The 15388-nt window shown below is 35.6% G+C and overlaps 2 protein-coding genes across 3 annotated transcripts in view; one reads left to right on the forward strand and one right to left on the reverse strand.

Moving 5' to 3' along the window:
• LOC130672023 (CCR4-NOT transcription complex subunit 6-like) overlaps positions 1-15388 on the reverse strand; it is a 309023-nt gene that overhangs the window by 76902 nt on the left and 216733 nt on the right. The window lies entirely within an intron of this gene.
• Positions 536-4349, forward strand: LOC130672008 (membrane metallo-endopeptidase-like 1). Its single transcript, XM_057476189.1, has 16 exons — positions 536-610; positions 670-854; positions 927-1169; positions 1225-1433; positions 1521-1721; positions 1780-2020; positions 2078-2195; positions 2269-2359; positions 2427-2603; positions 2674-2774; positions 2839-2897; positions 3057-3108; positions 3198-3265; positions 3327-3460; positions 3531-3704; positions 3778-4349. The coding sequence occupies exons 1-16, from the start codon at positions 591-593 to the stop codon at positions 4009-4011; spliced, it is 2307 nt and encodes a 768-aa protein (XP_057332172.1). The 5' UTR covers positions 536-590; the 3' UTR covers positions 4012-4349.

The raw sequence follows: 15388 nt of genomic DNA on the forward strand, positions 1-15388 counted from the left end.
ATCCCTCTGAGGGTTAAATAATTATTTATTTGATGATTGTATAAATACTGAAAATTTTAATATTACTGGTAAATAAATCAACAGATATCCGTCCGCTTGTGCAAGGTAACAAGCTTATAGAAAATATTAAATTGTTATTTAAATAAACGCGGACTATAAATACAACGGTGGTGAAGCTGTTAAATATTAAATGTTAAATAATGAACGCAATCCATCATAATAATTATTTTGTTTTAATTTAATCCTCATTATTTATAAGACTTTACAAAAATAAATTTTTTGAACCGAGCCACAAATGCCGGGCATATTCTCAAAGAACGCGGATCGAACCCCGTTCGGAGTAAAAGCTTTTAAAAATTTTTTTTTTTGTTTAAAAATGAACGATTAAAAATGAATTAATTGAAAAAAAGTGATAATTTATATCTGTAATAAAAAATCCTTGAATTAAACGGGTGATTTTTCTGAAGGATGTATGCGAAGATATGAAATGGATAAAAATTTATATATCTTGTTATAAATAGACGAGTTTACTCTACTCTGTGTTATACTTTTTCTTCATTCGTCCTCATTGATATTAAATTGAGCTGACGATGATTATTTACAAAATAGGGTTCGTTATATATTTTGATAACAAGTAAAAAATAATTTATCTTTATAATTTAATTGCAGATTATTTTTGTTGGTAAGTAACTCGATTGGATTTTCTCGAAAAATAAAATCACTCGAGCTCGATGACTCTATTTCAAATCCAATGGGATGGATATTTGATATCGAAGAAAATAACGTTCAAGAAAATGAAAACGAGCTGAGGGAAACTGAGACAGTTTGCCGTACAAAAGAATGCCGAGTAATTGGTATGTTTTTTCATTCATTTTTTATTATAACCATGAAAAAATATATATATATAATATTCAATATATTTATAGCTAACGAGTTTTTGAGCAGCATGAACAAGGCAGCGAATCCTTGTGATGATTTTTATGAATTCACCTGCGGTGGCTGGAGTGTTAGTGACATCCCAGCCTATTTACCATTTTGGGCCCGACACGTTATGTTTCAAGAAGTTGTTTGGAAACGATTGAAGGGAATTTTGGAAATGGATCAACAGCCAGATGACATTTTGCCAGTCAAGCAGGCTAAGAAGTGGTTCAAAATTTGCATGGATTCAGGTAAAAATATATAAGAAAAAAACTTTACAGGAAGTAAATGAAATATTTTGCGCAGAGGGTCTTAATAGTCGCGGTATAAGAACATTGGAATCGATACTGATGCGCGTGGGAGGCTGGCCAATTACAATGGACCCTGAGGAGTGGGACGCGGACTCTTATAATTGGGAAAAAATAGATAATTATTATTTTCAATTAACATCTTCTCATATTTTTTACAAGTACCAAATATCTTCGTTTACCCGAGCTCCAAAAGAAGACATTGGAGTAAGCGAATCATGACATCGCATAAATTTTTTTTTGCTAAAGCAGATGCTCATCTCGCCCCATCGGTAATTTAATTATTTGTTAAAGATTTCACCGGGTGATTTGCCTCTAGCAGATAAATTATCATCACAATATCGTAATTACACAGGAAATGATTACAATGCGTACAAAGAATTTGTCTATAAAGTTGTTGAAATTTTTTATAAACACAATAAAGGTCAAAGTCCCGGTGATGTCATTCAACAAGACGTTATTGACTTGGTTGAATTCGAAAAAAAATTATACATGGTAATTATCTTATTATTGATTTTGAATCAGCCGCGTTTTTGATGATTCATTTTTTCAGATTCAAGACCAAGATCCAGAATTTGAGATGAGCGTAATTAGTGAGTTCATTGAAAATTATGAAAAACAATTGAAACAATCGAACGACGATGATTTTAAAATCGATTTCAAGAAATCGATGAGCGACTTAGTTGACTTGATAGGTTACAAATACAATGATAGCACAGAAATAAGCGTCCAAGATAAAAATTACTTCGTAAAATTATCAAAACTTTTGAAAAAGACACCGAAAAAAGTCATAAGTAAGCGCGTTAATTAAATAATATTTTTAATTCATCATTAATTATTTATTTTATTAGTTAATTACATGCATTGGCATTTCGTGAGCAATACGATCGAACACACGACTGACGAAATGAGAAATTTAATTTTCGAACTCATGGAAAAAGAGTACGGAGTCACTGAAAGAAGTCCGAGGTAATTTATTTCCATACATGGAAAAAAATTCAATTTCATTGATTAATTAATTAATTATAAATATGAAGTACAGGTGGATAGAGTGCGTGCGGTTAACAAAAATGAACGATGCGTTATCTTACGCATTTATGAAAAAATATTTTCCCGCTGAAACGGAAAACAAGGTCAGTAAACGAATCAGTCGGAAATACATTAATTAATCATTTTAAATTAATTGAATAATTAAATCAGGTAAGAGAGATGATTAATAACCTAGTCGACAGTATCGCGACAATGATTGATAATTCAAATTTTGGGGAGGCCGATTTGAAGAAAACGCTGATAAAAAAATTAAAAAATACGAAATTCGCTATTGGGTTTCCCGATTGGTACAAAAACAAGACCGCTGTTGTTTCTGCATTCCGTGGGGTATTTATTGGATGTAAATAATTAATTAATGATAATTGCTAATTAATTAATTTATCAATTTCTCTCCCAGTTGACGATTGGTTCGGATTTGCTCGACGATCATTTGAGTTACGACAGATTTGTGGTCAAATCGAATTTGCGTAAATTATTAACGGGATCGCCGCAAGAAAGGTTCGCTACAATTTTTGATAATTTTCGATAATTAATAAGTCAGTTAATTAATTTCTTTGAATAGCTGGTTTAGTAAAGAAGATCCATTGACGGTCGACGCGAGATACACTACCGGTCAAGTCAGTAAGTTTTTATATTGCAATTAATAATTAAAATTCAGTGTGTCGGCCAATGGTGGGGGCCGGCCAATCACAGAGCTCGGGCTGTGAGAGCTTCAGTATAATTACAATTTGATCAAGTAATTGAATATTTTAAATTGATTAATAAATAATTTGCTTACAGTAATACCTGCTGCGCTGTTCCAGCCTCCGTTTTTTTCTCCAAATATACCTGAGTACTTTAATTTAATAATACAAATAATTGAAATTATCATTAATCAAAGTAATTAAAATATCATAAATTCATAAATAATTAAATTTATAGATATTTAAATTATGCGATGGTGGGATCAAGTCTTGGCCATGAAATGGGACACGGCTACGACATAACGGGTGAGCATTAATTTTATAAATAATTATGAACATTAAAACTGGCGTTTTTTTATTTTTTCAGACATTTTGTTTGATGAAAATGTTGAAAGAATATCATTTTCTGAAGAAACGCAAGCCACATTAACAGATCGCATTGAATGTTTTATCCAGCAATACAATAAATTGTTAAATGCATCCGACGAAACAGAGGGAGAGGTAAATTTAATTTATTTTTTCCTTGACTATTGTTATCGTTAGTTTTTAACAAATAATTTCACGTGAATAGGAACCGAGTTCTGGTTTCAAAACCCTATCAGAAAATTTGTCAGACGCAATGGGAGTTCATTCAATGTACGACGCTTACAAAATGGCGGTATCTAAAAACCCGAGAGCTGATGTAAAACTGCCTGGCTTCGAAGAATTTACTGACGACCAAATACTGTTCATTTCTTACGGAAATGTAATCAACTATTTTGAATAATGATGATGATAATAATATTTAATTATTGCATGAAAAGTTTTTTATATTTCAGATATGGTGTGAAGTAGTAAACGAACAATTTGCTAAAAGTCGAGCTAAAAAAGACTCTCACAGCTCAGGTCGTATAAGATTACTGGGTTCGCTAATGAACAGCGAGGAATTTTCCCGAGCGTTCAATTGTCCCAAGGGAAGCCCGATGAATCCCGAGAAGAAATGTAACATGTGGGGGGCTGAAGTTAAAGCCGAAAGCCGACGTCGCTTCAAGAAACGTCACCCCGGATCGTAAACTAATTTAACGCTAAAACTAACTTTGTTATTAATTACTAAAACGTACTCTATATGCTGAGCATTACTCTGTAGGCTTAACAGACAATAAAACACGTGACTGTAAGTGCTAGCGGTAAATTAAGTAAGTTAATTGTTAAAATGTTGATAAAAAGGACATTCGAAAGTGTATATTTCTCAGCGGATTAGCGTCAGCTCGAAATTCACACGGGAATCATCATCTGTATTGTATCGTATCGTAAAAAGCCCCTATCTCTTGGGTCTCGGGTCATGCGTATCGTAAATGAATTACCCATATCTACTAGCACACTCGAGTCTACTCTCTCTATATATATAAATATATACATATATACATGTATGTTCATAGACCAGCGGATATGCTATCTCCCTTATGTATAGATATATATATTTCCCACACTGCTCACTTCCGGTCAATTGTACTGAACTTTATTTCCTCCAATGAAACACTAAATAACTTTTTTCGTTCATTTCCATTCGCTTCTCGGGAAATTAAACGATAAACATTTGAATGCTATTAATACTTACGGTTACTCAAAAAAAAAAATAATGAAAATGCAGACGGATAATTTAATTTAAAACTATAAGTTTATAGCTCAGAGCTATCGGAACGGTTTAAATGTACATATATTTGCAAAGCTAATCAAACGGTCAGTTAGTATGGTCGGAGTTAGTCGCTCTAGTTTCTCTGGTCAAACGCCCGTCCCTTGAGATCTAAATCGAGATGGATAACTCGAGGACTTTCCCTAATCAGACTAAAGTGGATTCAGAAACTATCCTCTTGATTTTACAAATTCCTTTCGGATCAATGGCCCGTTAGTATTCGTAATTTGCCTGATTTACTCAGTCCGGTAAAATTATCAGCGCGTTTAGTGATTTTGAGAGTTAATCAACACTATCAGTCAACAAACAATTCCACTTTTCACTTCCCGGCCGCCAAATCGTCCGATATTAATGTCACCGACGTAATTAATATTTCTGTTTTGTCTTGCAGAGGCGGTCGCAATAAATATACTCGAATTATTCAAGGTAAATTTGAGTTCAACTGACGTTTATTGTGGCCGAGTGAGGCCAATTTGTAAATCGGTCATTTAAAAAAAAATTTACGAGGCTTTTTTTAGTCAAAAAGTGTAACCGACTCTGATACAAGTGCAAGGTAGTTTTGAAAGCATTAGTATGCAGGCAGCATGAGAGTCCAGAGGCATAACCGCAAGTATTATTCTGAAATATGATACCAAATAGCATTGCCCTCCGGTTACCACTCACATAATAATAATAACAATAATATGCACATGTCGCGGCAACGAGTTACGAGTATTCTCGGCTCGGCAGTTGGGTGACGCGGTGCGATATGCCACGTACAAAGTTATTTTAGCGAAATAAAATGACCTTTTTTTTGCACCACAAGAGTGTCATGAGCCGTGAGAGCGTTGCGGCGAAGAGATCCTCGAGGGTGATCCGACGCACGAGATATTTTCCAGATCGACCGGGTGAGTTCATCTCGAGATCGCACACAAGTACGCTGTTTATTGTTGCCAATAAAACTGGACTGCCTCATAGGTTTCAGGCCAAGGACTTTCTGCTTGTTTATTTTTATTCATTTATTATATATATTTTTTTTTGCCATTTGCAGTTCAATAAATCGCTGGGAGAAATAATAAATTGGTGCGGTTGGATGTTGATCAAATGGCTGTAAATATTAATTTAAAGTTATTTAAATACTGCATAACAAAAAGGTTTATGCAAATTAGGATGAAAAAGGTTGGATTTAAAAGTTTAATATAACTAACGAGTAGTGGAGTTGTGAGTAATGTCCTGTGGGGCAACAGAGTTACGCCCTCGTTCTTTACTGTCGACATTCAGCCAGATATTTAACAGCCGTTCTGTTTTCACCTACACCCTACCGGGAGCATGAGCAAACACGAAACCCTACCAAATAGGACGTAACATGCATCAAGACACTTTTATATATAATAAAATAACTAAGGCGGTACCCCACCGGCGGTAATTAATTTTATGTAAATAAATAAAACAGATTCAGTCGGTTGGTGGGTCGGTAATTTATTAAATGTTTTATCATTTATGAAGCTTATTATAAATTAACCTTCCCATCACGTACATTCTTATCGTAACAATCCTGGAAAACATCTTATTTGAAAAATACTATTTGAGCTTTTCTGCCCCACAGAAATGGATAAAAATAAATATAAAGAATGAGATAAAGAATAAGAAAAAGTGGAAAAGGTAAAGTTATATCATTTATCTCAGGTTATTTTCATGCTTATCGTTACCAATTTATATAACTGAGTATGTGTGTGTGTGTGTGTGTGTGTGTTTATATCAAAAACAGTTTGTATATGAAACTGTGTACGGAAGAGATACTCATGTTCTGTTTGTGACAGATTCGATGTAGCAAAAGCTGTATATACTAGCTAGGGTACACTCTTCACCGCCCAGTACCACTATTGTATCATTGTGTAATCGGATGTATAAATGCTAGCCCATTCACCTAGACCGTTTCTGCTCATATATATATACATGTACATAGATTTCAGTCATGTTTTAGGGGACAATGTCTACATAGCTGAACATGACAACTTTACAGGGTTTGCGTCACAACCAATGATCAGATATACAAATTTTATAAGCATTAATGCTTGTTGTTGTTTTTTTTTCTTAATTGGACGTCAAAAAAATTTTCGTCCTTTGACTCCGATCGTTAGTGAAATTTCAGAGCCTGTTATTTTGGATGGGCATTGGAATGGAAAAATGTCATTTTAATTCAAAAAAGGATTTTCGTCCTTTGAAAAATATAAACTGGCAAAATGGCCTTAACTCTATTTTTTATAAATAAATAAAAAAAAATTTTAAGCGAATTTCTAGTCGCGGAATTGGAATTCCTGTATTGCGAACTTTAAACCGGTTTTTTTTTCTATTCCTGTCCGAGTATTTTTTACGGAAATTTCAGTAATTGAATTTTTATGAAAATTAAATCATCAATTGTCGTAGAACAAAATATAAATAAATGGAAAATGAATTCTTCTAGCGATGGAACAAAAAATAGAAGTAATAATAATAACAATTACGCTTGGAAACGTGAATATAATTTTCGCAAGGATTTCAAGCCTGAAATTAAAAATATAAATAGATTTGAAAATTAAAAAAATTAAAATGTACATAGCTTTTGTTTCTATGACTATAACTGGAACTCTCGTTCACGTCAAAGCATTCCCAAAGAGCCTTAGTAATAAAAATAATACGAAAGATGAGAATTTTTTTATTCCTTCAAAGCCACAAAGAAGAGCGTGTTAATTTAAAACAAAGCTTTGATTAAATATTTTTATACATCAAGATCCATTTTATATCTCTCCAGTCAAGATGTTTTTTTTTTTATTTTCATTTCGACCTAATATTTTATTTATACTTCAGAGAAAATTTCCATCCTACGTCGAAATTTCTTAACAAACAAATACTTGATCTGTCGTTTGATGGCAAGCAACAAAAAAACGACAAAAACAAAAAAATAGACGAAACAAAGCTGCCTTTGATTAAAATTTATTCCAACGTTTTTTTTATATTCCGTAGATTCCTTTTGTTTGAACAACGAATATTCATGGGATAACACTTGAAATCCGCTTTGCTCGACCTCTACATTTTTTTATATTTATCGAAGACAAACACGAGCGCTGCAATATCAAAGAGTTTAAATTTGATTTCGAATAATTCCGCTACTACTGTATCCTCTTTTTTTCAATCCCGTTTCTCTTATTTATTTATATACATATATATTTCACTAGCGAATGGAAAAAAAAATATTTTTCCATCGTCACGTAGGAATATTTGAATCAGCTTTGTTGATTCTGTTGATTCCCACTGAAACTTTTTCCGCCTCCCCTCAATAACAGTACATGGTATGCTCGCCGATAATTGCCGAGTGGAATGGAAGTGAAAGGGCGAGGAAAATAAAGAGAATGGAAGGGTGACGAGCCCTACGGTTCGATCGGTTCGCTATTTCCGGTATCGTTCCAATCGACAGCAAACGCTAATTCCCGAAGGGCGTAACACTCCTCCCCAAACTACTGGCCCCATCGAAAACTGTTGCATAGCAATACCGATCTGGCGATCTGCTGATCCCAAGTTGTCCTGCTTCCGCTCGCTAGAGAGCTCTGCACACACACTCGTCCACAAAACTCTCATCGGCCCTCTGTATCTCCGAGGCTCTTCTCCCCTGTAACCACCACACTACACTACACTGTACACACACGTATCGACATTGGTTCTGATGCAATCCAGCCCCTTTCGATACTGCTGCAGTGTCGAGTGATTTCACGTTCGAGGCCGCCTGGGCCAATTTGTGCCGAACCCCGAGCCAATCGTTATAACTATTGACATTTAGATTCAAATTTTATTTATTTTTTAATTTCCGTTTTATAAATTCTATATTTTTTCGACAAACATTTCATTTATTTTTCAAGATAAGGGCATCAACTGCAAAGTTCACGGTTCGAATCCCCATCTAGGAGCTTCGAATTTAAAAAATTTATTTTTACGATGTTGTCACCAAACGGCAATTTAAAGTATTTTATTTAAGGACAATAAAAAGACATTTAATTAATTTTAGTTGAGTATGGACAACAAAGTATTAACAGTTTGGTGTAACAGTAAATAGGAATAAAAATAAAAATAAAAAAAAATAATAATATAATTAAACGAGGCGAAAACATGCAAACGATGAATTTAGCCGTGACCCAATTCCGAGGGTCCTCGGACAAAGAAAAAAACGACGTCTTTATTTGGTCATTAGCTTCCAACAAAGGCATTAAAAAAAACGGTCAACTGAAGATAGACATTTTTCACAACAATTACCGCATAACTCGTCACCAAAACGGCCGACAATTAAAACAAAATAAACCCAAAAGTATAGTTATTTATTATGAGCAGCCTCGGCTCGTACCTCCGTCGTCGCCGATTAAATACTCGTGGTGACGTGTAATGGACAAAAAGCGGTTTATAATAATTATTTTTTGTAACCATTAGCGGCGATTGGATACCATAATCTCGTGAGTAAGCCCCCGAAGGAGGCCGGGAGATTTACAGAATTACAGAACAACAAGTCCTGGGCTCGGGAGCCAGCTTGTCATCGCAAGCGTGAACGAAATGCCGCCAGTATCTCCGCCTGTCAGACAACTTTTTTTAGTTATTAAAAACAAGTGGTCAACCAGCTTAAATACTTAAGATCTTACAACGGAATTCCCTTTCCTTGCATCTCCGATCAAACATGATACCTTTCCCATATTACCCTCCATCGGGTATGCGCTCGACTACCCACGCCTCTGGACTGCTCTGGACTCTGGGACCCGGATTATTCTGGTCTCCATCCTTCCCATCACCGACTCAACCACGAGAAAAACAACTTTTTATTATACTAAGTATACCTCGTTAATATTGCTAACAACCCCTTATTAGATCCTTAAACTTTTTTTGATCCTCGTTTGACCGAGTTTGTCGGACGTGCTAGATGGACGAATACCTTCGTTATTAAATTATTATTAATAATTTTACAACACATCGAGCCATGGGAACAGACCAAAGTACCGACAGATAGGATGCGCTTGTTTATTATTTTTCGAATACCCCGTTTTTGCACTAGGGCTATTGGCTGTGTTTGCTTTACCATCAATATTGGTTGGAAAAAAAAACACCGCTTCAGAAACCGGGGTACGGATTGTTTTCATTAGCGTTGTTGCTGTTGGTGTTGCTATTATCATTATTATTTTTGAAGTGAGCAATAAACAGGTTGGAGTGGCAGGAAAAGTGGCTTTTTGGAATGAAATTAATGCGATGCTCGGGGGTATAGCTTGCTTTAAGATCAATGAGCTTGGATATGAGCCGAGCGTGGTTGCAAATAGGTTATAATCTAATTTTAATCATTTGCGGAGTAGCATTAGCATATTCAATCTGAACGGTAATTACTCTGGTGTGTTCCATCTTGCGTGATAAAAACTCCTGGTAGTCTTGAGCCTCGGTAAATTGGCTCAAGAGTTACTTTTAATGCTAGTACCGAGGTTCGCTTTACACTCTTGGGGTTTTTGAAACCTTATACTTTTTCAAGTGATTTAACAACCGAGTCACGTTGTGGGTTCGCTCTAGTGGAGTCTCCTTTTTTTACGATTCTAATTTTTTTGTTTGACCGGATGTTTGGGCATGTACGAACGAAAAACAACCGAATAAACTGACCAGTGTTTTCAATTTTATCTCTCAAGTTATTTAATTTTAGTGGCCAGTACTCACTTATGTTACGATGAAACGAACGCTTACCTGTAACATAAAAATATATATATCTTTAGATTTTTTTTTATTAAAAAGGAAAACTTTTTGCGGTATAAAAAGAAACATGCCTTCGGGAGGATATTATGTATTGGGTATAGAAAATGTTGGATTTACTTGTAAAAAAAAAGTTTTATAGATAAAAGATAAAATGTCTGTTAGGTGCAAAGTAGAGCGAGGCATTATGCTTAGAGGCATTTCAAACTGATAAGAAACGCTCTCGACTTGATTGTCCTAAGGGAAAACGCAACCCAGCTTTTCCATGTCATATATTTTAACCCAACAATTCCGATGCCTGCATCAAAAGTACTTGCCTCGAGCCCGCTCTCCAATTCCCTTTGCCCTCAGTCTGATTATTGCCGTAAAAAAATATATCAAATAATTAAACGACTAAATAAGAGTAGTATCCAATGGCATCTCCGAGCTCATCAGCCCATGATTGCTTTGATGTAAAAATATGAGATTAAAAACTCTAGTGTAATTTAAATTGAAGAAACCGCGGTAATAATGTCATGAGTCAATATCGCAAACTGATATATATAATAGGTAGTCAAGTGAGTTGATTGCAATCAACCAGCCACCTCCTTTTAATCACGCCCCCGTATCACGTACGCCGGATGTTGCTCTGGCGTATCTGACAGCTCTGGATATGTGTGTATACATTGAATGTACGTTAATGTACACGAAGGTTGTTCCATTTCTGCCACTTTGTGTCGACATGATATACACTTGGATGTTATTTTTTCTGTTACTTTATTTTTATTTTGTCCCAGGGCTCCCTGCTCTTGGATTGCCAGGTCGTTAGGACGTGTCCTTAGTATTTAATGGTGGCATTTTGCCTCGCATTGATTTCTGGAATCGAGCCAGCTCAAATCACGTACTGCCGGTTTTAATTTCGCTGAGAATATTCCTCACCAAATGCTATTATATACTTTGTTTCATTATCTCTAGTTGGTAGGGGAGGGTGGGGCAGAGCGGCCCCCCTGAAATTTTGACCAAAAAAAAATTTTTTTTTTTTTCAACTAATTACTATAAATCCGATATGTTTGCGCATTTTTACCCCTACGCATGACATTTGGGGCAAAATGGACAAGCCCAAAATTTTGAAAAAGTGATTTTTTCATATTTTTATCGTCAAATTAAAAAAAAAAATTATTATAATTCCACATTTCTAGTCCTACGCATAACACTTGAGGCAAAATGGACCAGCCGAAACTTCCGAAAAAATTATTTTTTCATATTTTTCGGGCGTTTCTCTATGTAAGAGGCAAATTTGGTCACTAAAAATTTATAAAAATTAACTTTTTTTTTTTAGTTGATAAATTTTTGAAATAAAGTAAAATTATAGAATTAATTTTTTTTTTTATTAAATAACAATTAGTAATTAAGGTAATCGAGAGTGAACGATTTTTTACGCTTTAAAAAATTTTTTTCGAGTAATATAAAACCAAAAATAGTTGTCAAGAAAAAGAAATACATTCTTAATGATGAAAACACTTTAAAAAAAAAAAAACGAAAAAAAAAATTTTTTTTATCACTTTTTGAAGGGGGGCCGCTCTGCCCCACAAAAAAAAAAAAAATTTTTCAGAATTTTGGCAAAATGTCCATAAATTTGTTCGAAATAGGACAAAAGTAAAGTGATCTTATGGTTGAAAGCCACAAAAATAATAATTGGCTTAGGGGGGCCGCTCTGCCCCATCCTCCCCTATGTTATCAATCTACATTATTATAAATGCTGTTGTTATTTAATTTTAAACACCTTTCAGCGAAGCCTTTCAGCGAGTAATCAATTAGCGTAACTGATACCATCATGAAATTATTTTAACCATCTCCAAGATCGTGTTTAGTCCCGTTACCTACTTGATCACGTTTATTCCCAAGAAATCGGATCAGTAAAAATAAATAACGTGAACGCGTTTTAGGTGCCAACGTTACCGTCTTTCCCACTTCCCATTTCCAATCCTTTTACTTGTTAGTATAAAGATAAAAAATAGTTAATAATTAGTTTGCTCTGCTCGGGAAAAAAGATTAATGATCATCTGGTTAAATTTTTCTATTTTTTTTTCTACCCGGTCTTTAATTTTGCTGAGGGAAAATATTTCTTGGCAAGTTGGCACTCGGAGACACGTCACGTACCGTAGTAACGAGACGCTAGGGAAGATAGAGGTAAGCCAGAGCCAGACCAGGTAAAATGATCACCGGCGAGAGTCTCTAACAAGGGCGAGTATTTCTCACGTTACACTAGGTCACACGCACACACTGTCCTCGGGGATTTAACGTGATAATTAATCGGATTATTGTGAAATAGCACTCTAACATATTTTACATGAGCGCCAAGATTACATTTATTTAATTAAACTCATTGTGACACTAGTTCGACAATAGCCTGAGTCTTAGTCTTGGTCTTGGTCTTGGTCTTGGTCTGTAATTTTGTTAGAGTGGTAGCTTTTATGCTGGATATTAAACTATAACTAGAGATCTAAGATAATGACGCCGCCTTAAATGTCCCAGTAATATTTAACGGATATGAAAAGACATTGTCGCTCAGATATGATGCACTTTGATATGTATTTAAGATTAAAGTAACGATATCTACAAGCTTAAACTACTAAATGTTTCTCAACAAGATTTCTTAATGTCGACTGTAAAATATAATTGATATTGCCGTTCTTTTTAAATTAATTCCATTAGCTGTCATTTGTGTAAAAATATCTTTGAGAGCTTGGAAACGCCGTTGAAAGAGATAAAATTAATAATTAGTGAACTAGAACGGGGAGTTTTAAGATTCATAGACTGTCACAAGTACACATGTATCCCTTGTCTGTGTGGATGATTCTGTAATAGAAGACAGTGACGTATAAATAACTGACAAGCTAATCCACCGAGGTACTAGTGCATCGTATGTGAAATGTTTAATGGGGCAAGTGTCCGTTTAAATAAGTAATTGCCGCGGCTTTCATGAGGAACATGCTAGCTAAGAGCCAAAGAGAGAGAAGACAAATCCCATGACTGGTTTTCTGAGATCGTGGCAGGAGGTCGAGTTTGTAGTTTTTGCGGCTCCTCTTTGTCTCGTACCGCCAGCGAGCCCTTAGCTCCGAGCAGTCTGCTGTATTATACACATCCTCTCTTTGAATGTGTCGGATATATGTAGAGTAGAGTAGAGTATGAGGATGTGGATGTGGATGTAGATGTGGAAGACACGCAAAGGGGAACGAGATACTTTGGTGGCATATACTCTGAAGCTAAAGTGTCTGTACGGTAACTAAGAGGACGGGTATTAGTCCCGACAAAGTCAGACTTGGCCCAGTTTGTCATCGGTAATGGAGCAGTTTTACTTCACTAGACACTCGTTGATTTCTCCGCAAACTAATTTGGATAGACGGTGTAGCAGGTTTACTTTTGAAACTTGATCTACTGGTAAGAGAATGGGGGGTTTATACCGCAGCGTGATAACACTGCCACGGTTTCTGATAAGTGTCTTGCCTTGTCTCAGTCTCCAAAGTTATGGTGGATACCGCAGGTGTGGAACCAGCCACGAATCATCCCTCGTATTCGGTGAGTGAGTTAATTGATTTTAAAGCCTCGTTGGCAATGAATTATTCTAGTCACTTGAGTTTTAGCAACGAGTATAAAGTATTTCAGATGAAAGGTTTGCATTTTTGGTTTCTCAGGCAAAGAGTTATTGAAAGAAAAGATAATCAGCATTGTGGAAGCTGAAAAGCATTGTGTTACGAAAGTATTTCGAAGCGTAGGAACAGACTGAAATGAATTCTCGAGTATGTACTTGAGAATAGGACAGTACCGAGTAACAAGTTACATGACGATCGTGGCCAATGGAGAACCTGAATTAAAGAAGTAGCAGCACTTGAGCAAAGAGAGTTGAAGTTGAAGTAGTAAGTTGTGGAAGGAAGTGTATCTCACAATGTGAAGCCTCAAACAACCGGGCCATGAAACGAAGACCGACTCAAGACCAAGAGCAAGACCCAGAGCAAAAGTAAGAGCAAGACCGTAGTAACCCGAGTGCCATTAATAATTAGAGACACCCGTGTGGCCAGCGACCGGCTCTCCCAGATGTCCAACCTACCACTATTTATTGCCGTGTAATGATTATTTATTAAATTCAACCCATCAACAATATTGCTCAACTAATTCGTACGGGGTTTAAGAGCTCAATGGAAGTTGAAGACCGTGGGCGGAAGTTATCACTTGGAATATCTCTTAAGATCGTTTTAACATTCCGTAAAAAAGATCCGCACTGTAAATAGTAAATAAATATAATAATAAATAAGTAATGATATGTAATCTTTATTTTATCAGTAATTGCGGAGGATTATTATTAAATGATGTAGATAATAAAATAGCAACTATAAACTCGTTGTTTTGCGCAACTTTGTAATGAATCCTTAATAACGCGATGGTGTCCAAGATATTAACGATTATGTAACCGGTATATAATTTACACTCGTGCCGCAATTCCGCGAGTTATTATGTTACAAATAACCGCGGCTAAGATGTGAATTAATTGTGGGTAAATCCTTCACAGTAACCTTCAGATAATTGTCTCCAGTCGTCAAGAGCGAGGCTCTATTTATTTTTTATTGCACAACCCGCTGACAAATACAATCGCGGTCTTCAAATAAGGATTATTCATTTTTTCCTTCTCACACTTCTTCGGCTTTGATAGAATTTTTAACGAGCAAAAATAGTATGATGCGGAATTAATATATTGGGTATGGAATTGTGTAAAAGACCTTTGACCGTGGAATAACTGGAGACGGTAATTCATTGGCATCAACTGTTGGATCCTCATCTTATAAGCGGCAAATGTACAAACGAATCAGTACAGTACAGAGAGTGTTATGTTGATGCCGCCCGTTTGCATCAGGAACCGGCCAGCAGGATCCCATTGAACACTACCGATATGCAAATCTGGTTTGTTTACGTACCGATAACAAGAAGGATCCTTCCCTGCATAAGCCACAAATGGAGAGACCGTATTCGTCGATTGTGATTCATGTGCCGCGTGTTATTTT

This window comes from Microplitis mediator, chromosome 7, assembly GCF_029852145.1.
Source record: "Microplitis mediator isolate UGA2020A chromosome 7, iyMicMedi2.1, whole genome shotgun sequence".
In the NCBI taxonomy this organism is placed as follows: Eukaryota; Metazoa; Arthropoda; class Insecta; order Hymenoptera; family Braconidae; genus Microplitis; species Microplitis mediator.

Coding starts and splice junctions, on each gene's coding strand:
- LOC130672008 (XM_057476189.1), top strand. CDS start 591: ATGATTATTTACAAAATAGG. Junction 3,266..3,326: donor ACACGGCTACGACATAACGG/GTGAGCATTAAT, acceptor TTATTTTTTCAG/ACATTTTGTTTGATGAAAAT. Junction 3,461..3,530: donor CCGACGAAACAGAGGGAGAG/GTAAATTTAATT, acceptor TCACGTGAATAG/GAACCGAGTTCTGGTTTCAA.